Here is a 23,306-nt window from a genome sequence, read left to right on the forward strand (position 1 = left end):
AGAATATGCAGGGAGTTGTGCCAGGCGTGCAGCAGCTGCCTGACCGAGCACCCTGCATTCTGGAGACATGGGCTGTAGAACACCACCATGACAGACACTGGTGGATCTATGGTTCCTCTTCAGAGACAGGACTAGTGAGGTCGGGCTTTCCTAGCTTAAACAAAGAGACTCACACATGTAGTAGTTCTCATTTAATCACTGTATTTAGATATGACTAGCAAGCTGTATGGGGCTGTAAGGTTTGTCTCTTCTCACACACCTGTGGACACAGTGTACATTAATATCACTGACAGATGGGGCTGGGTTATAAAACTAAGTGGGGAATTACTAAATCTAGAGGTGTGCATGAACCCAACCATGGGGACGTAAGGCTCCACAAGAATAAAGATCTTCAGCTAGCAGTGTTTATCAGCAGGGTCACACAGTATCAGACAAAACATTTTGGAGTTAGCCCATGCACTAGGTTAATTTATTTTCTGTTCAACCATTCCAACATACTTTGCAATTGTGTGCAACTCTATTTTAGATATTGATGCTTTTCTTAATAAATATTGATTGGTGAAAGCTGCCTGTCATCACAAGTGATGGAAAGTAAAACATGCACAAAGAAGATGAGACAATAGCCAGAAATAGCTATAAACTGATAAGACAAACCTTGAGCTGTATCCTTAGTTACCAACTAAGATTCTAGTCCAATTAGTGTAGTTCTCCCTTATCTAAGAGATTTTACAGTTTGCTTGTCTAAATGTATAAAAACATGTAAACTTAAAGATGAAGATTTACCCTCAGTGCTCTCCCCAAACATATGTTCTCAATGAACAGCAAATAGTCTAACTAAATTTGTTTCAGAGGCTGCTTTGGCAATTTTAATAGCTACTTTATTTTTGACTTTTAACCTAAAATTACTTAAATGATGATAGTAAGCTGTTCCATTCCTTTGAAGAATGATCCTAAAAGTTGTGGTACTAATATGGATTAGATGTGAATGCATCCCCAACATATCTACCAAAGGATCCAAGGCTAATAAGGTTTACTAGTTATTAGTCGCAATGGCTGTTTAAAAGCTGGTAACATGGTTCTGAAAGGACGTATCTCTTCCAAAGTCTTTGGAAACGTTGAAGGAGTGAAAGAGGAGGAGGAAAGGGATTCTTTCTGTTAGCAGTTTTGTCATCTGTTTCTTTTGACTGAACTAGACAATGCGAGTAGAGTTTTGGAAGGAAAACCAGTTTGTTTTAAAGTTTCTGTTGTAGAAATACATAGTAATGTGGTCTAGTGGAGGGTGTCCCTGCTCATGGCAGTGGGGTTGGAACTAGATGATTTTTACGGTCTCTTCCAACCCAAACCATTCTATGCTTCTATGATTCTATGAGTAAGTATTTGCTTTCTCAATGGTCAAAATGTGTGCGGTTCACAGTTTTTAACAAACTTCATGCTCAGTTTACAAAACTTAGTCAAAACTATGTATGCACATTCTTTGTTGTTGGCTTTTTTGCAGCAGCAGCCATACGCTACTGTTAAAAGGGAAACAAACAGAGTGCAATTACAGCTTCTTTTAGCTTTGTAAGAGAAAAGGTTACCACCTCTGCACAAACCGATTGGCAGTACTTTTCAGTCTGCAGAAAATTCACTGTCTTTTTGAATGAGAAGAAAGTGTTATACCGATGAATCATATAGGCAAAAAAAATTAGCATATGGTAGTATGAAGAAATAAGTGTTTTTGACAGAGTGCAATCTGGTACAACTCATATTTCACCACTTTTCATGCTTATCAGTCTGTAGGTTTGTGACAAAAGAATATATAATTTCTTTGAAGTCAGAGTAAAATTACTGGCAAACTCAAGACTTGATCTGTGTTCAAGTTGCAAGGTTGTTTCACTGGGATTTAGATACAGAAGTAAAATATTTCTAGCCATTTAATTAGTAGGAGGTTTATTTTTTCAGTTAAGAATAATGAAGAAAATTCACTGTTGCTGTATAGTCAATTATTTGTTAGAATATTTTGGTTTTTTCAAATCCTGCTTTATATTTGTAAACACAGAAGTTTCACAAATAATAATCGGAGGAACAGAAAAGTCCCTTGTAATTTATTATTATCTCTTAAGGGGTGTACAGGCTAATAATGGTTTTTATTTTATAGCACACTACAGTTTCTCAATTTTAGAGCAGAGATTAATTTGTGAAGTTGTGGTGGGTTGACCCTGGCTGGGGGCCAGATGCCCACCAGAGCCGCTCTCTCACTCCCCTCCTTCACTAGACAGGGGAGAAAAAGTACAACAAAAAGCTTATGGGTCGAGATAAGGACAGGGAGAGATCATTCACTAATTGTTGTCACGAGCAAACCAGACTGAACTTAGAGAGGGAATTCATCTAATTTATTACTAAGCAAAACAGAGTAGAGGAATGAGAAATAAAATCAAATCTTAAAACACCTCCCCCCACCCCTCCCATCTTCCTGGGCTCAACTTCACTCCTGGCTTCAACCTTCCCCCCCCTCAGCAGCACAGGGGGACAGGGAATGGGGGTTATGGTCAGTTCATCACACGGTGTTTCTGCTGCTTCTTCATCCTCAGGGGGAGGACTCCTCTCATCATTCCCCTGCTCCAGCCTGGAGTCTCTCTCATGGGAGACAGTCCTTCACAAACTGCTCCAACGTGAGTCTCTCCCACGGGCTACAGTCCTCCATGAACTGCTCCAGCGTGGTCTCTCCCACGGGGTGCAGACCTTCAGGAGCAAACTGCTCCAGCGTGGGTCCCCCACGGGGTCACAAGTCCTGCCAGCAAACCTGCTCTGGCGTGGGCTCCCCTCTGCACGGGTCCACAGGTCCTGCCAGGAGCTTGCTCCAGCATGGGCTTCCCACGGGTCACAGCCTCCTTCAGGTGCCTCCACCTGCTCCGGCGTGGGGTCCTCCACAGGCTGTAGGTGGAATCTCTACACCCCCTCATCCTTCCTCCATGGGCTGCAGGGGGACAGCCTGCTTCACCATGGTCTTCACCAGGGGCTGCAGGGGGATCTCTGCTCCGGCGCCTGGAGCACCTCCTCCCCCTCCTTCTGCACTGACCTTGGTGTCTGCAGAGTTTCTTACATCTTCTCACTCCTCTCTCTGGCTGCAAAAGCTCTTTCTAATTGTTTTTCTTCTTCTTAAATATGTTATCACAGAGGCGCTGATTGGCTTGGCCTTGGCCAGCGGCGGGCCCGTCTTAGAGCCGGCTGGCATTGGCTCTATCAGACACAGGGGGAGCTTCTAGCAGCTTCTCACAGAAGCCACCCCTGTAGCCCCCCCGCTACCAAAACCTTGCCACGCAAACCCAACACAGAAGTATTACAAAGATTATGTAATGGCAGGACCTATGTCCCAGTGATGTAAATATCAAAACTCCATAGACTTCAATGGAAACAGAATGGACTTGGAGGTAGATTATAAAAGATATGCACACCATCTCTTTCCAGTGCTAGAAAAAATATGTTTACACAACCAGTCATTTTATTGAAGAGCTGAATGACAGTGGGGAGAGTCAGAGCAGCCCCATATTGCTCTGCTTTATGGACTGTAGGAAGCAGCAGGAGCCGGCTGCGGCCACAGGGTGCAGGATAAGGCAGAACACTAGCTGCCTGCCCTGAAAAGCAAGCAACACTTTTTCCTACCTACCAATCATTTGTAGCCCAGCGAAGCAGAGAAGCCATTTCAGTAATTTTAGCAGGTTTTAGACGGGGTCACCTTTTGTAACGCAACCGTTTTTACTCCAAATGTAATTTTATTTGGGTCAAGGAGCTGGGTAATACGATTACTAGTGATTTGCTGTGTCACTTGTATGATGTCTATGCTGTTACTGCTTCAGCCAAGACGATCGATAATGCTCACAGAGAATGAAAGTTTCTGTAAATCCTACATTTATCTTCTCCATGTGGGTAAATATTCAAGACAAATGTTATCTGTAAAATTACCTGCATCATGCCTTTCTTTGCACACAAAACCCAGATAAATCTGCAACAGATGTAATGGCACACTTCCATAGCCTACAGCTTCAAGATTTGTTTATATTATTTAGATTAACTGTTCAGATGTTTTTCATTTTTAATGCTGTTTGATTACTTGTAATGAGCAATCATAGTAATAAAATAAGGATAGATGCAAAACAAATGTCCATGTTAACCACAAACCCTGATTATTTGCAGTATTTAGGTTAGAGCTTATTCCCATTTGTTTGTTAAGTTTCTGATACACTTGGATGCTTTTGCAATGAATAACACAACACTGCAATCCATGATGACAAAGACCGGCCTTATCCACATTTAGCCCTTCCTTATTTATAATAGGAATGAAATCTGCTGAAATGCATCTGGTTTGTTGTTAACAGAAGAGCTTCTAAAGTGGGGTTTCTGTTACTAACACAATGGGCAGGGGGAAGAGGGAAAAGGAAAAGAAAAAGAGGTATAGAAAAGGGTGTATGAACAGAGTACATGAAGGTGGCTTTAGGCTACACCTGGTGTAGTGTATAGTCCATGGGAAGGTGCTGGGAAAATTGAACCCAAAAGAACTCCATCTGTGCTATGGAGCATAATCTCAGCAGGATCATTACAGGACTAAAAGAGTGAGCTTTTCTAGTCAACAAGGCAGGATTAAGAGAACGTGAAAGGGACTGTCTGAATGTTGGCAACTAAGTCAGTCTGATGAGCATTTGCCTTCCAGAACAAGGTTTAGGAAGCCTGTCAGAGAGGGATCCTGATTACATTGGTCTCAAGAGGAAAACACAGGACCATACTGCACCAAGGAAGGGTGAAGGGTCCTTTCACAATGGGATAATAAAGAGGTTCTTAATTCTTTGCCATAGAGCTGTATCTTAAAAGAGGATTGTTAGCATATGGAGGACTGATTTATGCAGATTGGAATATATACGTAACAACACAGACATGGAAACTTCTCTCCATTGATTTCCACTTCACACAGATATTTTCTTTCAAAGATGACACAAAGTGTCTTTGCCTCTCTGATTTTCTTTGGCAAGCCAGCAACGTAATATCTAATAAATAATATCTAATGAACAGACAGCTTTTGCTACACTTTTCATTCTGTTTTATACTTCCCTGGTACAGTTAAAGACATGTACCCAGGGCAAGGACCACCCTTTCTGTACAAAATCTAATTTTGCAGCATTCTCCCAGGTGATGTTTCCTTATGAAACATCTATCGCTGTGGGGAGGGAAAAGCATGGCCAGAACAGTTTTCTGTATTGCTATTGCCTTCTCTGGATCCTTTTTGATAATTTATTATATGACATTAAAAACAAGTTGTTACTATTAAATGTATTATCATATGGTACAAAGGGGGTACGGAAAAAGCCATACTGGGCAATTTAAAACAGGTTGGAAGACAAATCAATGCATATTTTCAACTTTACCTCTCTATTAGACCTTAACTCGCATTATTATCCACATTTAAACTGCAGTGGCATTTTCTCAACTGCCGTTGCAGTTAGCTAAGCACACCTTAGTAATCGACGTAACCTTACCTAAGTAGCCTAGCCAGCTAGGTTGAGTGGGATGAATTCTGTCAAGCCTCCTCTGGCACTGCTGGTGAACATCTGCCCGCGAAAGGAATCTTCAGGAGCCTCCTAGGATCTCAGTGAGCTCAATAGCCAAAAGTCTGGAAGATTACTTTTCTGTTTGAGCTTTGGCTCATCATCATACAAGGGCCTGCAGCGGCATTGGCACAGAGGTGGCTGGAAGGGCGAATAAAACCCCTCTGCTACTTCATTTGGTCAAGACACGGACCAGCAGCTGCGCAACCCGCTGTGGGTGCCATGAATCTCCCCTCACGCAGAAGGCTGTGTACCTCCTACAGAGTCTCTCTTTTTTCCCTCACAACCTGATCCAAATGTGATGAGAGGTTTGCTTGGTCGTTTGAGCTCCCACCTTGGGCATTTCGAGCCTCCCCTGAGGAGACACGCGCCGTGAATGACAGTCAGTTACCGCTGGATTCTATAGGAAATGGCGAGAAGCAACCAACGGCGCGTGCTGCTCCGGCCGTTTAACGGCCGTCGCGCTCCACAACTGCGGGCTGTGCCCGCGCTACGCGCTGATTGGCTGCCGCCCCCCGCGGCAAGCGGTGGAGGCTGCGGGCGGTGCCACTGCCTCGAAGTTTGCTGCCGGGCGGAGCTGGTCGTGCAGCAGCTGCCCTGTCTCCTGCGGGCTGCTCCTGGGCTTGCGCGCCCCTGCCTCTGCTTTTCTACCCTCTTCCCAGCGCGAGGTGCCGTCCGGCACCAGCTGCTTCGCCCCGCGCTCCGGCAGAGCGTCGGAGGGGCGGCGGTCCGGCGATGGCGGGGCGCGAGCGGCGGCGCTGAGGAGACCGAGGAGACCGAAGAGGGAGTGGGCGCCATGCGGTCCCTGAACATCACCCCGGAGCAGTTCGCGCAGCTCCTGCGGGACAACAACGTGACGCGGGAGCAGTTCATCGCCCTCTACGGGCTGCAGCCGCTGGTGTACATCCCGGAGCTGCCGGGGCGCACCAAGGTGGCCTTCGTCCTCATCTGCGTGCTCATCTTCGCTCTGGCGCTCTTCGGCAACTGCCTGGTGCTTTACGTGGTGACCCGCAGCAAAGCCATGAGGACCGTCACCAACATTTTCATCTGCTCCCTGGCGCTCAGCGACCTCCTCATCGCCTTCTTCTGCGTCCCCTTCACCATGCTGCAGAACATTTCCTCCAACTGGCTCGGCGGTGGGTGCCGGGGTCGGGGTAGAGACAGTCCCGGGCCGTTACGGACTCGGGGGCCGCTGGAGGGAGGTGGGGAGAGGGCGGCTGCTGAGGCGCAGCGGTGGGGCAGTGCTTGTGGCCAGCGCCGCCGCTGAGACCCCTCTCCTTCCCGCCGTCTGTGAGGGAGCCGGAGGGGTGTGGGGTGTCCCCGCGGTGAGCCCCGGGCAGCGTCGGCTGTTGGGGCTGGTCCTCCGCTGAGGAGAAGGGGCGCGGCCGCCCCGCTGTGAGGGGGCTGCTGCCTTCCTTCAGGGTCGCGTTATTTCCGCGCATCCCTGCGGAGCTCTTCGCGCTCGCACAGGGCTTAAACTCTTCGGTGAAAACTTCAGACGTCGGCTCTCCCTGTAGCCGCTGGTCGCGTTCAGGCGACTGTAGTTTTTTTATCGCAGGACTGGGGCGCTGTCTCCGGGTGTGCAGTTCAGTTACCTCAGCCTGCCGTCAGCTGCTTTTCCGCAGAGTCAAGTAACGGTTACACCGCTCCCTCAGGTTATGTTAAACCTAGTGCTCTTTCATGCTTGTATTCGTCAAATGCTGGAGTATGTGTGTGAGAAACTATATATCGTGCGGTGCTGATGAGGTAGTTTTGCGGTACTTTCTCTTTTTTTCACTAATGAAATCTGTCTGGCAAGTGAAATATCATTCAATCTTTATTCAGTTTAAGTTCCTCTGACAGCAGTTGACTCAGAATCAGACCTCCTTAACCTTTTGTGAGGAAAAAGAATGTGTCCTTGGAGAAATAGAGTGAGAGAACATGCAGAATTAATGTTGAAATGATGCACTATTTTCAAGATATGTTTATATCTTGGGAATTATATTGTATTCCTGTTGATGTGAAGGACCTTTGGGCAAGGCTTCCCTGATGCCTAGGAGGAATTATTATTTTTTCTTTTTTTATGCATCCCAGTTCCAAAGTTGCGAAGTAACAAAAAGATAAAGGTGAAGTAACACTGCAAATGGTATTTATTTTACTTTTCTTGATCTTAAAGCCGCATTTGACAGTAAGTGGAAAAAATAAAAGCAACTGTTTTACAGCAAGTAGCAGACAACATCTTGTACAATCACAAATTGAAATATTTTTCAGAATATTTTGATATGAACAGAAAGAATGTTCATAAAATGACACAGTTATGTTTCACTTTCCAAGGCTTTCTGTGCTTCTGTTGTTGGGAGACAGTGAAAGTTTCCTCAGGAAACTCAGGGGCTACTGATAGTAAGGACAGCTGTTTTATTTTCTTACGAGCTGTCTTTAGGGGAGGTAACCACTCTTTTAAGAGAGTACAGGTGTTGAACCCCAAAACTAATAAGGATATGTAAATAAAAATCATGGAATAAATTGAAGGCACAGGAGGATAGCTGTCATTTTGATTATAGTAGTTCCAGTTCTTGCTCAAAGAAGAATACAGCAGAAAGTTACTGGTGGCATCAACAGATCTCGCATAAAGGGGAGAGGACTGAATTGAGTAGCTTTCCTAAAGATAAGAGGTGCAATTCTCCTCACTCATAAGGAAGACCCTGGTCTGTCAGCTTGACTGTACATCTGACCAGAATCAACTAAAAGTTGGGTGGGGTGAAGCCCCCACCTGAAGTGAATTACAGCAGATAGGGCACAGGCATGTGGAACAGTATGAGGAAAATATATATCTTTCCGTTTACCTTCTGTTACTGAGGATGCTTGACAAAAATCTAGTTAGTAGTGAGTGTAAAAGATTGCAACAAATACCTTCAGATCTCGAGTAGCTGGATACTTTAAAGTATACTGTTGTGCGTGCTTTACTTTTTGTTTACCCTCTTTGCTGTGCTAGAGCATCTTCAGTACAAGTAGCTCCATAGGTTCCATTGGTTTTTTTATCAGCCTTTATGGTCCTGTTAAGATAATTAGCTTTAACACAGTACTGGGAGGACATAAGTAACATAATAGGTGTTACCCTTCACTGTTGGGGGGTGTGTGTGAAGTAAAATTCAGGTAAACAAATGAGATGTAAACTGATGGTATCCCAAGGGTATCTGATTCCTGAGGCTTACACTGTGAAGCATGAATCGTGATTACAGTGAGTCTTTTCCTTGCTAGCTTTACTGGTTTAATTTTCCTTTTGCATTTCATTTTGTAGTCTGAAAAACCTTATTTGCATCCATCTTAATGCAACATCTCTGAGCAGTGCAAACTCCAACTCCTTTAAGAAAAAGGTGATTTGACTATGTTAGATATTCCTCCTGGAAAAAGTGGTGCATCCTGAGACGCTTGATGCTAGAAATATCTTTGGGTTTCTGAGCATTTAGTCACTTTATATCTTGATTTAGCTGTGCTTGCATCACTAAAACAAGCATCTGTACTAGTTGATGCGAACTGAGACATGAATATGCTTTGTACTTGTCTTTGATATGGAAGTGGTTCTTTATTTCCATGTTTATATGTGTGTGTTTGTGTTTCTTTCTTTTCTTTTTCCCTTCAGAAACCCACAGCAGAATGAGAGGTGCAAAACTGCAAACACTCTAGACTGTAGAGGTAGAACATACAAACATAACAGCCACAGTTTCAGAGTAGCTGTTATCTTTTAAGATATTATAGGATTCTATCAGAAGGGACTACCTACCACTTTGGTCCTTCTAAAGTGAAGGGTGAAACTCTTTCACCCCAAAGGGTTTCAGGTATGCATAGTTTACAGTAGAACTCCAAGGAGAATGTTGATAGCTGGTGATGTAAAGTAGTTCAAATTATGGATGGTAAAGTGGATCCTCTAATAGATAGTGTTTGTCAGAATTCTTTAGAAACTGAAGTTTTCTCAGGTTCACTGCATTACACTTATCAGAACTTCTGACAGAGATGGGAAAAACTAAAGCACTGGCATGACTTTTTCCATAGTGTATTTGTTAATACATCTTAACTTCACCTACAGTTTAGCAACTGCAGTTTCATGAAAGTGAATGTGTGCCTTGGTTTGCCAGGTGATTATGCAGCATTAACACAGACCTGCTAGCTCCACATAGGCAGCAACTGTGAGCAGCACCATATTGACCAAAAATGGATGAATCTGTCTCATTTTTGATTCTCTGATCTCTTAAGAATCTGTATAACTGTGTGAGACTATAATAGTGACAGCTATCCTGCATCTTTGCATGTTTCTATTTGGTTTTACTCACAAATTGCTGCATTTTGAAATAAGCTGCAGATCCAAGTTTGCCTGAAGACTGGAGCCATGGGCAGAGAAGCTGGATGTGAGCCTTGTAGGGAAGGGGGAGGAGAGTGGGCAGTGTGAAATACCTGAGTCAATGTCCTAGTATCAGCTGAGAGGGTTAATTTTCTTCACAGTAGCTAGCATGGGGCTATGTTTTGGATTTGTGCTGGAAGCAGTGTTGATAATATAGACATGTTTTTGTTCTATGGACCTATTGTTGAGCAGTGCTTACACAGAGCCAAGGCCTCTTCTGCTTCTCGCACTGCCCTGCCAGCGGGATGGCTGGGAGTGCACAAGAAGTTGGGGGGAGACGCAGACAGGACAGGTGACCCAAACTGACCAAAGGGATATTCCATACCATGCTCACTTTATAAGAGGCTTGGGGAAGAAGAGGGACTGGGGGGTGGCGGCATTCGGAGTGATGGCGTTTCTCTTCCCAACTAACTGTTATGCGTGACAGAGCCCTGCTTTTCCTGGAGATGGCTGAACACCTACCTGCCCATGGGAAGTGGTGAATGAATTCCTTGCTTTGCTTGTACATGAGGCTTTTGCTTTACCTATTAAACTGTCTTTATCTCAACCCATGAGTTTTCTTACTTTAACTTTTCCAATTCTCTCCCCCATCCCGATGGGGGGGGAGCGAATGAGCAGCTGCATGGTGCTCAGCTGCTGGCTGGGGTAAAACCATGACAGTCAGCTAGCCCAAGGTGTGTGGTCCACACTTTCAAATTGCAGCATAGAGGGAATGGTGTGGACTCCATCTTGCATTGGGAAATAAACTATAGGCTATTTGAGGTACGTGGTCTAATTGCATGGGGTCATGCCATACCATTTTACCTCAGCTGCTGTAGTTAACCATAAACAGACTTAAAGTACCACAGATGTACTATCAAGCGCTACGCTCATGCCTTTTTCTGGGCAGATGTATGTATAATGTTCTTTATCCTCTGTAGGTAGCATGTGAGAGACTTCTGCATTGCAGATTGTAAACTACTAAGGATGCAAAATGCCTGTACACCCAAGAATTTATATAAAACAATGTATTGCCCAAGTATGAAAGACCCTTAAGGATATTATCTGTAGGATGATGACTGACTTGTTTTCTGACCTGAAGTTACAAAATACAAGAAAACTTAGCTTGCTTGCATCGTGAGCTGCAGAGAACTGATTTACAAGCTGTGATAGAGATTTTAGTGCCGGGGCTTGATCAACAACATTTTAACAGAGGAAGGAGCAATTTAACTTTTATCTGAGAATAGTTTTAGGATTTTGCCTTTGTTACTCTAATAAAATAAAAACTGATCTTTTAAATGGGTGATGAAGTGGCTAAATCATAGTTACAGGCGCAACATCTGATAATGAGGTCATAAAGAATTGTTTAAGGGAATACCATTTATATTTTCAGCCTTTTGAATGTGTTATCATTGGGGAAAACGAATCATTGCTTGAATAATCTATGCAGTTTTCAGCAGTGCATAAGGAATACTTTTGGGAACGTCTTAGCTTCTTGAAAAAGAGAAGCAATTAATTGTTTTCATTCTCAGTATTCCTCTGCAAATAACTTCCTTTCCCAATTGGAAATGGTCAGTATTAAATGCTGTGGTGCTGTCTTCACTAACAATCTATTGGAAGTGTTTGTTGAGGGTCTTACTTGTAGAAAGTTAAACATTTTGATACATATTTAAGATATTAGGTAAAGTATTAATAATAACATTTTAAAAACTCACCTGTTTATGTACTGGGGGATGTGAGTTGAAAATGAGCAGGCAAAAAAGGAGATTTTTATTTTTTCTTGGAAAGACTTGCTGAAACAGTATTTTTAAACAGCCTTCAGAAAATCTTTGAAAAATACTAATCAGATTCTGATTTATGCACATTGGGCATATCAGATGCCTAAAACTACTTCATAGATTGCAAAAGAACTGAAGCAAAATTCTGTTCTGAAAGATTCAGTGTAGCCGTGTCAAAAAAAAAAAAAAAAAGTGAAACATAATCTGAGAAATAGACTGACGTTTCCCCAGTGCTTAGTTTTAGCACAAGAAGGCATCAGTGCTGGGGTCTTACCAGAATGCTTAATGTACTGGAGCTGTGTTTATCTCTGCATTTAGAAGCATTACATAGGTGTTATGTATGTTGTGCAGTATAGTATAAAAATGTCCCAGGTGTCTGAAAGACCTGGAATAAGTCTAGCTGTGTGTTTTGCATTGGGAAGCAGAAAGTAGCACCCATTTTCCCCAATGTCCATCTGTTTACAGTTTTGGCTCATTTAATGTTCATTCATGACGTCAGGGAGCTGGTGTCCACACAAATTTTGGAGTCAAGCTTAAGAATTTAAACTTCAGTTTAAGTGAGGATCTAGCCAGACTTTTCATATGAATCAAACTCAACATTGTTTAAGAGTAAGTCAGTGATTGCATTAATCCTGGATTTTTATCATTATGTCCTGATTCTGATTTAGGGGCAAGGGGAATGCCTTTTGTTCTGAAAGTGGCTGGTTAACTCAAGGATAGGATGCACATAAACAGGCAATAGAAGAGGGATTTCTGTTTTGAAGTTGTTCTCACTTTTTAATCCTGTATATTCTGTTTACCAGGTGATCTATCGTGAAGCCTGAGAGGAAATCTGATTTGGGTTGATTAACAGTAATATATAGAGAAGCAGAGTAGTCCATGTAGACTGCTTTATCTTCTAAGAGTGGGTGACTAGGACTGGGAATGCAGGGATGTGAGGTTGCTGTCAGATGGGCTTTAGCTGCCAAATCCTGCTGGAACTGTATATTCTGCCTGCTTTTTTTGCCTGCCTTTATTGCACCCTTCTTCAATGAAAGAAGAGGCAGATAATAATTTTTGTTTGTTTTCAATGATTTAAAGGCTGTAGGGGTTTAAGATAAAGAATTAGTGATAACAGAACAAGATGATCAGTGTGGAAAAAAGTGAATGCTTTAAGAGCTTCTCTTAAATCCTTTCACTTGACACTGGAGGTGGCTTTAGTAATTAATGATTTAAATCAGCAGCTAAGAAACATTGGTTTATATAAATTTTAATGTCTGGAGTCTGCACTTCATAGCTATTTTTCTAGATAGGGGTTGTATCTTTCCAGTTAATGATTAAAATGTGAGGTGTCTGTTTAGTTAGAGATAGTTCTTTTACAAAGTAGGAGACTACTTTTTTGGTAAGAGGATATTGTATATGTGTATATTAAGTTTTTTTTTTCTCTTGGAGAAACTTAATCACTATTTTCTAATGTAATTTATTATATGATTGTCACTTACTGACTATTGTGAAGTTGTTGGGTGGAAGTTGCAGTGTAACTGAAGCGCATTGTTTTCAGCAGTTATCTGTAGGCAGTGAATGTACTGTTCTAATTGATATATCAGATTTATTTGAAGCAAGTAGATCTCATCCTTTCTTACCTCGTTTTTCTTCATAGGTTTGAAGAAGAGTGCATACTTCCCTGCTTCTTAATTCTGTTTCTCACCTTTGAAAGACAAATATCTCTAATTGCTTTCTTCCGTCTCACAGGCTACTTGCCTCTTCTGTTTATTACAATTTGAGGTACTGTTTTCTTGACAGCTGCTGTAGGTTTATGTTGATGACTGGTATGTCTGAAGACAACTTTTAAACATTGTTTTTAAAAATCTATCTTAAATTCTCTCTGCTTTTTCAGCATTATTTCATTGTGTGTAGAGCCAGGAAACACTGTACATTCCCTTCCTTCCCCCATTAAAATGAAGGAGGGATTCTTTCTTCTGCAAATGCTTCCTTTATCCAAATGGTGATTATCTTAATGATTCCAAACACACTGTAAGGAGTGAGATTTAAATAATCTTGACTGAAACTCACTTATCTTACGTGGGATTTTGTTCTTTACTTTAGTATGTTACTCTTTCACTAATTGTCCTCTTTAGGATCTGAAATTGTTTGAGCAGTATGTTGTTTAAAAAGAAATAAATAACAAAATAAAGCTGTTCAATGCCTTCATACAACTGGAGAGTAATCTGCCAAGATAAAAAGGTAATAAATATCCCTGTAACTTGGCACACTTGAAAACAGATTATGGAAGACTTTGTCAAAAGTGAAATAAGAATAAGTCAGACTGATACAGAGCAAGCAAATATGTCCTTAGAAGTCTTGGTTATGCAAGTGTAGCGTGTACGATGGAAGAATGAATATTGAAAGCTGCATTTGATGAATAGTTTAAATAGGTGACTTATCAGTTTAGCTGTTAAATCAAAGAATATTGGTCTGTTCTTTTTGCACAGTAGCACTTTAGTAATGAATTCTAGTATTAATAGCTTTTTCATGAACTGCAACAGTTGCATACCTTACTTTCTGACTATTACAGGTGCCTTCGCTTGCAAGATGGTACCATTTGTTCAATCCACTGCTATTGTAACTGAGATTCTTACAATGACCTGCATTGCTGTGGAAAGACACCAGGGAATTGTTCATCCACTAAAAATGAAATGGCAGTACACCAATAAAAGAGCTTTCACGATGCTTGGTAAGATTTTAGGCATCTCCAGTAGTTGCGTGTATAGAGAAATAATCTTCAGTGTAGATGGCATGACAGACCAGAAGGCGCTGATATGACCAGAGATTTAGAGGTAGAGTTAATGATAAGTCTGGTAATGTTTATAAAATAGCTCAAGGATAGTGCCTATATGTATAGTAATTACTAGCAAAACCCTGACAACAAACTTAGAATCTGAAGTCAAAGATTTACTTAACCAAGACTCTGACTCTGGCAGCCTTTTATTTATTTTTTTGTTTGTTTGTTTTTTAAGAAAGGTTCAAAATGTACAAGCATTGCTAAAGTAATGTCAAATGTCACAGCTGTATAATGCAAAGAGAATGTACATAATGCTGCTCATGCAAATTAAGTTGCCTTTAGCCTTGAATACCAATAAATGAAGGTAGTTTGAGAGAATGAAAACTGGTAACAGAGGAGCGTGCTGTTATTGATCTCAATGTTGACTGATGCATGTCTTACAGAAAACTTTGTTCTTTATTTAAACTGTCTACTTTCCCTGACTTTTTAAAGATGAAGCTGTTAAACGGTTCATACCAAAACTTATGCTGCTTGTTGTACAAAGTGTTAAAAAATGTATTTGTTTACAGGCATAGTCTGGTTGTTGGCAGTTATTGTTGGGTCACCTATGTGGCATGTGCAACGACTTGAGGTATGTTAGGTGAAATGGGAATTTTCGTTTTAAACTCAGTCCTTGCTGTATCTTTTTGTACCTTTAGTAATGAAATTGAATAAACTCCTAAGAAATGAGAGTGGGATAAGAGAAGTGAAGCTTTTGTTCTGTGTGCCAGCATGAGAAAGGCTAAGGATTAGGACTTGCATGCACAGGAAGAAGGACTACTGGCAGGGACTAGTCATGTCTACTCTCCGCAGTTATGTCAAAGAGCAGTAATTACATCAATGACTACCACTGTGGCTTCCTTTAGGTTTATAGGTGCACTGGCATGCAGCGTATGTTACTGTTTCAGGATGACATAGTGTTCCCCGAGATCTGGAAGAACTCTGCCTAGATTAAAATGTAATTAGCTGGCCGTTATAGTTTAAGGAGTTACTGTACACTTTGGGAGGAGAGAAGGAAAAAAAAAAGCTTGTCATAATCGGCTGCTTCTGAGTCTGAATGTTAACAAATCTTTTTTTTTTAAGTGACTAATATGTGAGGTTTCTATATACTCATCTTTATTTGCAAAATGTGTAGCCAGGATCTCCTTTGAAAATCCTCATTTAAAAAAAAAAGTTTTGAGGAGTGCAAATCAGAGCATCTCCTGAACTCTTTGTCAGCTTGGATCAACCCAATACTTGATGTGGAAAAGTGCTTGGAAGAATTTTGTCACTTTGAAAAGTCTATTGAATTTTGGTTGTTGTATTAAGAGCAAGGGATATTTGAAAGTGCTTGGTTTTTACACTTGGGGTAAACACTGTAGTGACTCATCTCCTTTACACTTGTTACAGGTTAAATATGACTTTCTGTATGAAAAAGTGTATGTTTGTTGCTTGGAAGAATGGGCCAGTCCTATTTATCAGAAGATATATACAACCTTTATTCTTGTTATACTATTCCTTCTTCCACTGATGTTGATGCTTTTTTTGTACACTAAAATTGGCTATGAACTCTGGATCAAGAAACGAGTGGGAGATGCTTCAGTTCTTCAAACCATTCATGGGAGTGAAATGTCTAAAATATCAAGGTTTGTAAAGTAAAATACACTTGGAACTTTGACTTCTAGAAAGCCCCCCCCCCCCCCCCCCGACAGTTCTTGAAAATCAATGCAAAAAAAAATATCTTATCCATTGGGAAGTCTATAAGCATAGAACAGGTTTTTAAAGCTAACTAGTTTTTTAATACTTAAGTACCCAATTTAAGGCAAGTTAAACAGATTGTTTTCTTCACAGTATACTGTAGCCACACCTTGAAAGTCAAGCCCTTTCAATAAATCTCATATTATGCATTGTGAAATGCTTGTTTTTAAAAGATATAGGCCATGAGTTAGAAGATGACTTGGGGAAAATGCTGCCACATTATTTCCATATGTTCTATGGAAAGTTCTTCATATGATTCTGAGACTATGAACACTGCTTTATGATCCTATTATAAGTTAAGCATATTGACATACAGGGGAAAAAAATCAGAATTAATTTAAAAACTACTTTGGTACAGTTTAACTGGATATAGCTTCCAAAGTTTTGAGTGTTCTCAGATGTGTTTGTGTGAGACTATCCAGATGGTAATGCTCTATCTGAAAAGTTATGAAAATCAATAATTATTATCTTTGCTATTTAGTATGGGCTACCCTTAATATTGCCTCGTATTTAAGATAAATGATGCCTTTTAATGATATTTGTCTAACAAAGCACCTAAGGAAGTGGACCCTCATAAGTCAAAACTGAAAGAGGGTGCAATCTCATAGAAGTTAAGATGACGTAATCTTTGGGCTACTCCTCAACTTACTTTCACACAGTGGGAAAAGATCCTGTAACTGCTACTAGTGAAGTGCTGCTGCTTTAGCTGAAGTGAGAGATCCATCTTGGGATCTATCAGTGTAGTTATATGAATTATATATCAATTTGGGGATGACAATCATGTATACCTTGAGTTTGTCAGATACTACAGTGGAGGCAGAGAGTGTGTTTCTTGCTTTTATTCCAGCACTTCACCTACTAGCAAAGGTTGAATGTTGCAGGTGTACTTTAATTTACACTCTGTCAAATTCTCTGTGTAATCAGGTGCTGCAGTTATGGTTAGCGCTCTCAGATGTAGAGAGGGACTCTTGTTTTTTGAGCTATAATGGAATTTCATATGGTTCCCCCCATCTTTTACTATTGGACTCACATCCACTTGAATAGAGTAAAAATGCCTTGAAAGATATGCTAATGTGATTGCTTGCTGCAGCTGCAAAGTGCATTGCTTTCTCAAAAGAGAGAGATAAAAGGTGTTAATTGATGTACTACATTTATATGATGCTGCCTTTTTTTGTTTCAAAGGGAACTGTGTACTTCTGAGCATTCTTCCAAGGTTTTAGTTGCATCTGCAACCATCAGAACACATTTACAGATTTAACTTGGAGACACGTCTAACTGCCAGTCAATTCTTAGTGATTCAGTATGGAATGTCTTGATGCAATTTCAGGAAGAAGAAACGAGCAATTGTTATGATGGTGACAGTGGTGTTTCTCTTTGCAGTCTGTTGGGCCCCTTTCCATGTGATTCACATGATGATAGAATACAGTGAGTATCTGCCATGGGTTATACAATAAAGTCTTTTGTAGTTTTTTTTTTTTTTTGATAATGGAACTACGGGTTGTGAAAAGCTAGTGCTGCTGCAGCATTCAGCTATAGAATACCTTCTGCTAACAAATGGTAATGTTGTACTTATAAATTCTGCATCACTGCCTTGTAATAGAGATGCATAGCCAACAATAGATGAATTCCTCTGAAGTCTATGAGTGATAGATAGATCTGCAGTGCTCTCAGAAAATGAGTACGTTTGGAAAAAAACCTCTTATCAGATGTAGTGTTTGGGAGATGAGTTATCTGAAATACACTTGTGTGTCAGCCAATCTCATCTTCCCTGCTGTGTGAATAAAAAAAATAAAAAATTTTTAAAAAAAGATAATCTTTGTCTTGCTGTAAACCCTACTGAACTTTGTTGCAGGGTGGGTGGGAGGGAACCCAAACTTTCTGTCAGCTCTTTTAGAATGTTAGCCCCTTAGAGAGGAGATTGTCAATTCTCAACTAGTACAGCACATAATCCAGTCCTGAAAGGACGTTTGCTAGGCCTTACAAGAATTGAGAAAAAGCAAGACTTACTATTAACATGGTGAGCATATCTCTGTAGATTCTTTCTATGTCTGTCATGCTACCCTCATTTGCTGAAAGGTCAGAAGTACCTGGCTGGAAGGTAAAAGTTATTTCCAAGCATAAAACCTCCTGAACAAGTAACTTTGTAATTCAAATTCAGTTTTAATTTGATGTGTGAAGACTTCTATTTGCATCTGCTTAAGTTGTCATACTGCTTTGAGTTAAACTGTTATGAAATATTTATCCCTTCACTTCCCCTGGTTTTAATGAGGTAGACATATCAGAAATATAAATACTAGACATCATAGTGATAATACCCAATGAATCCAGTTGAACTTTTTCAGTGTTCTGGACTGGATATTAGCTTGGAAATGCCCTCAATGCTTATTATCTTTGCTTTTTGCTAGTTGCCCTATTCTTGCACGGTTCATCTCCCGTCTCCTGCATGGATACTGGGATAGCACATGGGACTATGCAGCAGGCTATGTGTAGGAACAAGAGGAAGTTTTCGGTAGCTGCTGTACTCTACTTGCCAAAGGTAGCAGCTGTTTCTTTGTCTTCTATCACACATAGGGTTGTAGCAGATAAATCAGTAGTCCTGCAGCCAGTCAGGTGAACCAAATGATGTTTATGCCTGGACAGGATCAGAAGTGCAGAAGCTGTAACTATTAAAATTGTCTGGGTTGTCCCATGTTAAAGTTGCCCATAATACTTTATAAACTCTTTCCTTTCTCTTCATTGCTAATTTCAGGAATTATTTCAGGTGCTACAAGACCTTTATTTCACTTGCCATGTAAACTTTTGTAGTGCTTATCCAAAGTTTGGTGCTGAGTATTTGAATTCAGGGAATTCAGTCCTCTGACCTCAATGATTGAAAAGTGAGAGATGTGACCAAGAAGATGCATTTTTACCTCCATGAGCTGATCTGTGTCAGCACAGAGCAAGAAACTGTGTATGGTCAGTGAGAAGACAGGTTTGATGTTAAAGTACTTACACATTTGATATGGACATGAAATGCAGAGCCAGAAGAACCATTCGAATAAACAAGACCTATACTTAGCAGACGGGAAGCTTTCTGTCACTTGGCCATTGGGCAAGTTTTTTGGCTCATAAATTGCCTCTTTTGAATCACTCTGTTCTTATTTATTTATACACAAAGCAGGGCTATGTGGTAGGTAGATCTTGGTTTTTCCTTGCTGATGAAACCCTGTTGCTAATATTGAGAACCTCGAGCAAGGTCTTTTGTTGATTTTTAAACCAAAGCTTCTAATGCCAGATTGGATATAAATAGGCTGAGTTGTAGGCAGTTATGCCATTCTGTGCTTACAGCATATTTCCTTTTTCCTTTCCAGGTAATTTTGAAAAGGTGCATGATGATGTTACAGTCAAAATGATCTTTGCAATCGTCCAGGTTATAGGATTCTTCAATTCTATTTGCAACCCTATTGTGTATGCTTTCATGAACGAAAACTTCAAGAAAAATTTTTTGTCTGCCATCTGCTTCTGCATTGTCAAAGAAAACATATCACCAGCGAGGCAACTTGGGAACTCAGGGATTACTATGAGGCAGCAGAAGGCAAGTGTTTCTCAAAGAGATCCCATTGACTCAGATGAAGCCAGGAGGGAGGCATTCAGTGATGGCAACATTGAAGTCAAGTTCTGCGATCAGCCTGCTTCCAAAAGGAATTTAAAAAGACACCTTGCCTTATTCAGCTCTGAGCTTACTGTGCATTCTGCATTAGGAAATGGACAGTAGCATCACAAAGGTTTGGAGAATGGAAAAAGCATTCTCTTTACATGATAACTTTGAATAAGCCACTTTAAAATAGTTTTCTACTTTGCATGCTGCAATGAGGGGAAAAATATTTTGTGGATTATTACAATGTTGGGATAATGGTTGAGAAAATGTAATATATTTTATAAGGATGAGGAGTAAAACTTTGGAAAACAATATTACTGTGTGACTTCCAAGAAAACCAAAACAAAAATCCCACATTTTTCTTCCTAGGCTGATTTAGGGCTTGTTTGCCCTCTGCTTTAGGTAAAACGAACAACTACTGCTTGCTCTGTTTATTCTGTGCCTGGATGCTGGCACACTGCTGGACCATACATGGCTGAATGCCAGAAGACAGGAACTGTGGAGAGAGTGCACGATTTTTTTGGACAACTTGGAAATCTGACATGGGTCTAACATTGTAAGGTGTGCTCTCTGCAGCTCTGAAGACAGAGGAGCTTCAGATCAGAGGTCAGGAAAAATGCAGACTGAGATGCAATTTTATTTTGGGGAAAAAAAGTATATGAAAGATCCAGCCAGAATTTGACTTTGAAGAGATTAAGATTTAAACATTGCATGCATGTTCAGATTTTGTTAACAGGAAGCATATTAGAAATTAACAATGCATGCATAATTAATGTGCTGTTTTCACAGGTTAATTCTTGGGTACAGATTTAAATGCCAGTGTACTGCCCTGTAAACTGCATTGTTCTGCTGAAAAATGTAGAAATTGAAAAAGTGCTGCATGAGAGCGTGCAGGTGCTGGAGGCCTGGTCTATAGAGTAAACACTGAGTTTCATTTACAGTCATGCTTGGATACATGACTTACGGGTTGAAAGTATGGTATTGCCATTTTCTGGAGGGATATAAGGGCCAGATCCTGAGCCTGTTGGGACTCTACGGAAGACTTTCAATAGAGTATTACGGTCTTTTGACCAGACATTTCTCTGAAGACATGCACAAATTTGTCTTTTCATCATCTTCAAAGTGGATTAATTACTGTCTAAGAACAAGGCCAGTGTTCTGTTATTTTTAGGCTGCACAGTAAATTACATGGTTGAAATCCATATAAATTCTAAATATTTGTCCTCTCTGTGTCAAACTGAAAAATTGTAAAATGATACTTACAAGTGTGGGCCTGGTGGGGAAAAGTGTGATCTAGAATGGTACACTGTGATCTGATCCCGTAAATGAGGCTTTGAAATACATAGTTTGCAACTCCAGCTGAGGTTAGGTTGGATCCTTAGGTTGGCCTGTGAAATGTCGGTGCTCTCTTCTGTCATCTCTTACCTCACTTAAGGGACCTTGGTGCTCCCTTGGCAGTAAACTTTAAGATTCTTTTACATTGCTACTTTACACTTCATTGTAAATGAAAATTCAGTCTGAATTATCGTTGTATAAGGATACTTCCTTGTATTGGAAGTAGTCTGATCCTTTTGTAATGTTTACAAATTTCCATTGGATAAGTATTCTGATGCTGGTTTGTGACAAACTCTTTATTTACGTATGTATTATTTATATTCTATACGATATACTCCCATGCAATGACGGGAAGATTCCTGACTTGTCCTGATAGCCAGGAATTAAGAGCACTTCTACTTACATAAGCATATTTGTTAGATAAAATAACAATTTTGGAGAGCTATGTCTGGGTAAAACAACATTAGTGAGGTTAGGTTCTGCTTTAGACAGTCATGCAGGCATGGCCCTGTGCATTGCCTTTGAATAATACTGGAAGCAACAGCAACAATTTTTCCCTGCAATTACAACTGTGACTTCCTTTGAAGCTCATTTCTGTCTTAGCTTGTCTTTCATCTTTGTAGACCAGGGTCTCTTATTAAGTTTTCTGCCCTGGAGAACAGGGGCTAATGGTGGCTTATTATAATAGTTTTCTTCAGCTGGTATAAAGTTTATCTGGCTGATGATAACTATGTCTTTTGACAGATCCTGTAACTGAAAAACAATTTTTTTTAAGCTTTTTATTTATTTGCACTGCTGATTTAAATGACAGATTTCAGCAAAAGCTTCCAAGTCTTTTATGTTTTTGTCTTACCTGTTTCTTCTGTTGTCTCATAAAATGTTATGTCAATGAGTAACTGTTACAGTATTTTTTTTCATTAAAATTCCTTTTTGGCATTGCTGGTGCTGTTTCACACTGGGTGTATCTACTATAAACCTCATTCTTGGAGTCTGTCTTTGTTTAAAGTTCATATAAGCTTGTATGTGCTTTTTTAGTGATTAAATTCTAGTCCTGTTACAGGTGCCAGCTGTTCCTGTAATCCTGAGAGATGTGATTTAAAGGACTTTACAGAATAAGGTGAGAGAGGGGAAAAAAACTTCCAGTGTCTTGGTAAGAGAGAAGTGGTAAATGTTTCAGCACAGATATTTGTGGCTAAGGTTAGATTAAATATAAAACAAACTACTAAAGACAGTTCTCGTACTGTCCTTAATAGTAACTATATTATTGGTGCATTTTTGACACAATAGTTTTCTCAGAGCCAGATAATTCTGTGAGAAGTCCTAGCTGCAGGGAATAGAAAACCCTTTATTGACTTAAGCCAGAATCAAGATTTTATCCATGGTGGCTTTTTTAATATGTCAGAGCTTCAATTTTGATTTAACTAACAAAACAAATTGTTCTATTGAATCAGGTCAATTGGCTAGTAGCCTTGTCTCTTGCAGTGGCTCATACCGTGTTTCTGAGTGTGTGGCTGTAATAGAGTACTTCAAACCAGTGACAGCTAGCACTGCTGAGGAAAGAACAGCCCTGCTGTCCTCCCAGCTTGTCTGCTTATTCCCATCTTATATTAAAAGAATCGCATGGTGAAGCTGATCAGAAAAAATTCTGGTTAATGATTTGACCAGTGAACAGAAAAGATAACCACACTTACTTCCCTGAACTGAGAGCATTTATCTAAACTGTTGTGTTCTTTGAGCAAAATGCTTCCTCAAAAAAGTTTATTTCTAATATCTTAGTTAGAAATCACTTATAATTTCTTTGACTTTGCTCCCATTAAAGAGAAATTTATTTTATTCTCACCTGTAAGGGGCTAAACCTTAAAGTTACAATGAGGTGATGCCAGGAGCTGACATGTGGAGGAAGACAGGAGCCTGAAAGGACACATTCAAGTGAACAGAGACTCTGGAAATTTGAATGGACCAGGAAAAAGTGTTAGATGCGTGGTCTTGCTCAACTGAAATCAGAGAGTATAAACAAGGAAAACAGTGAGTAGAAGGCAGTGAACCCTCCCAGTAACTGTCTGTAACAGTGCATCTGCTACAGAATTCC

The 23,306-nt window shown here is 40.4% G+C and overlaps 1 protein-coding gene across 2 annotated transcripts; it reads left to right on the forward strand.

Annotated features, from left to right (window-relative positions):
* The first annotated feature begins 6,169 nt into the window (after positions 1-6,169).
* On the forward strand, positions 6,170-22,866 carry QRFPR (pyroglutamylated RFamide peptide receptor). 2 transcript variants are annotated; one of them, XM_054823814.1, is made up of 6 exons: positions 6,170-6,712; positions 14,263-14,421; positions 15,039-15,100; positions 15,898-16,133; positions 17,573-17,670; positions 19,596-22,866. In XM_054823814.1, exons 1-6 carry the CDS (start codon positions 6,373-6,375, stop codon positions 19,997-19,999), a joined length of 1,299 nt encoding a protein of 432 aa, XP_054679789.1. In that variant the 5' UTR covers positions 6,170-6,372; the 3' UTR covers positions 20,000-22,866. The 2 variants fall into 2 exon arrangements, with proteins under 2 accessions (XP_054679789.1, XP_054679790.1); XM_054823815.1 differs by having other exon boundaries at positions 17,626-17,670; positions 19,596-19,730.
* Positions 22,867-23,306: the final 440 nt, after the last annotated feature.

Source organism: Grus americana, chromosome 4 (assembly GCF_028858705.1).
Source record: "Grus americana isolate bGruAme1 chromosome 4, bGruAme1.mat, whole genome shotgun sequence".
Classification (NCBI taxonomy): Eukaryota; Metazoa; Chordata; class Aves; order Gruiformes; family Gruidae; genus Grus; species Grus americana.

Coding starts and splice junctions, on each gene's coding strand:
- QRFPR (XM_054823814.1), top strand. CDS start 6,373: ATGCGGTCCCTGAACATCACCCCGGAGCAGTTCGCGCAGCTCCTGCGG. Junction 6,713..14,262: donor TTCCTCCAACTGGCTCGGCG/GTGGGTGCCGGG, acceptor TGACTATTACAG/GTGCCTTCGCTTGCAAGATG. Junction 16,134..17,572: donor GAAATGTCTAAAATATCAAG/GTTTGTAAAGTA, acceptor ATGCAATTTCAG/GAAGAAGAAACGAGCAATTG.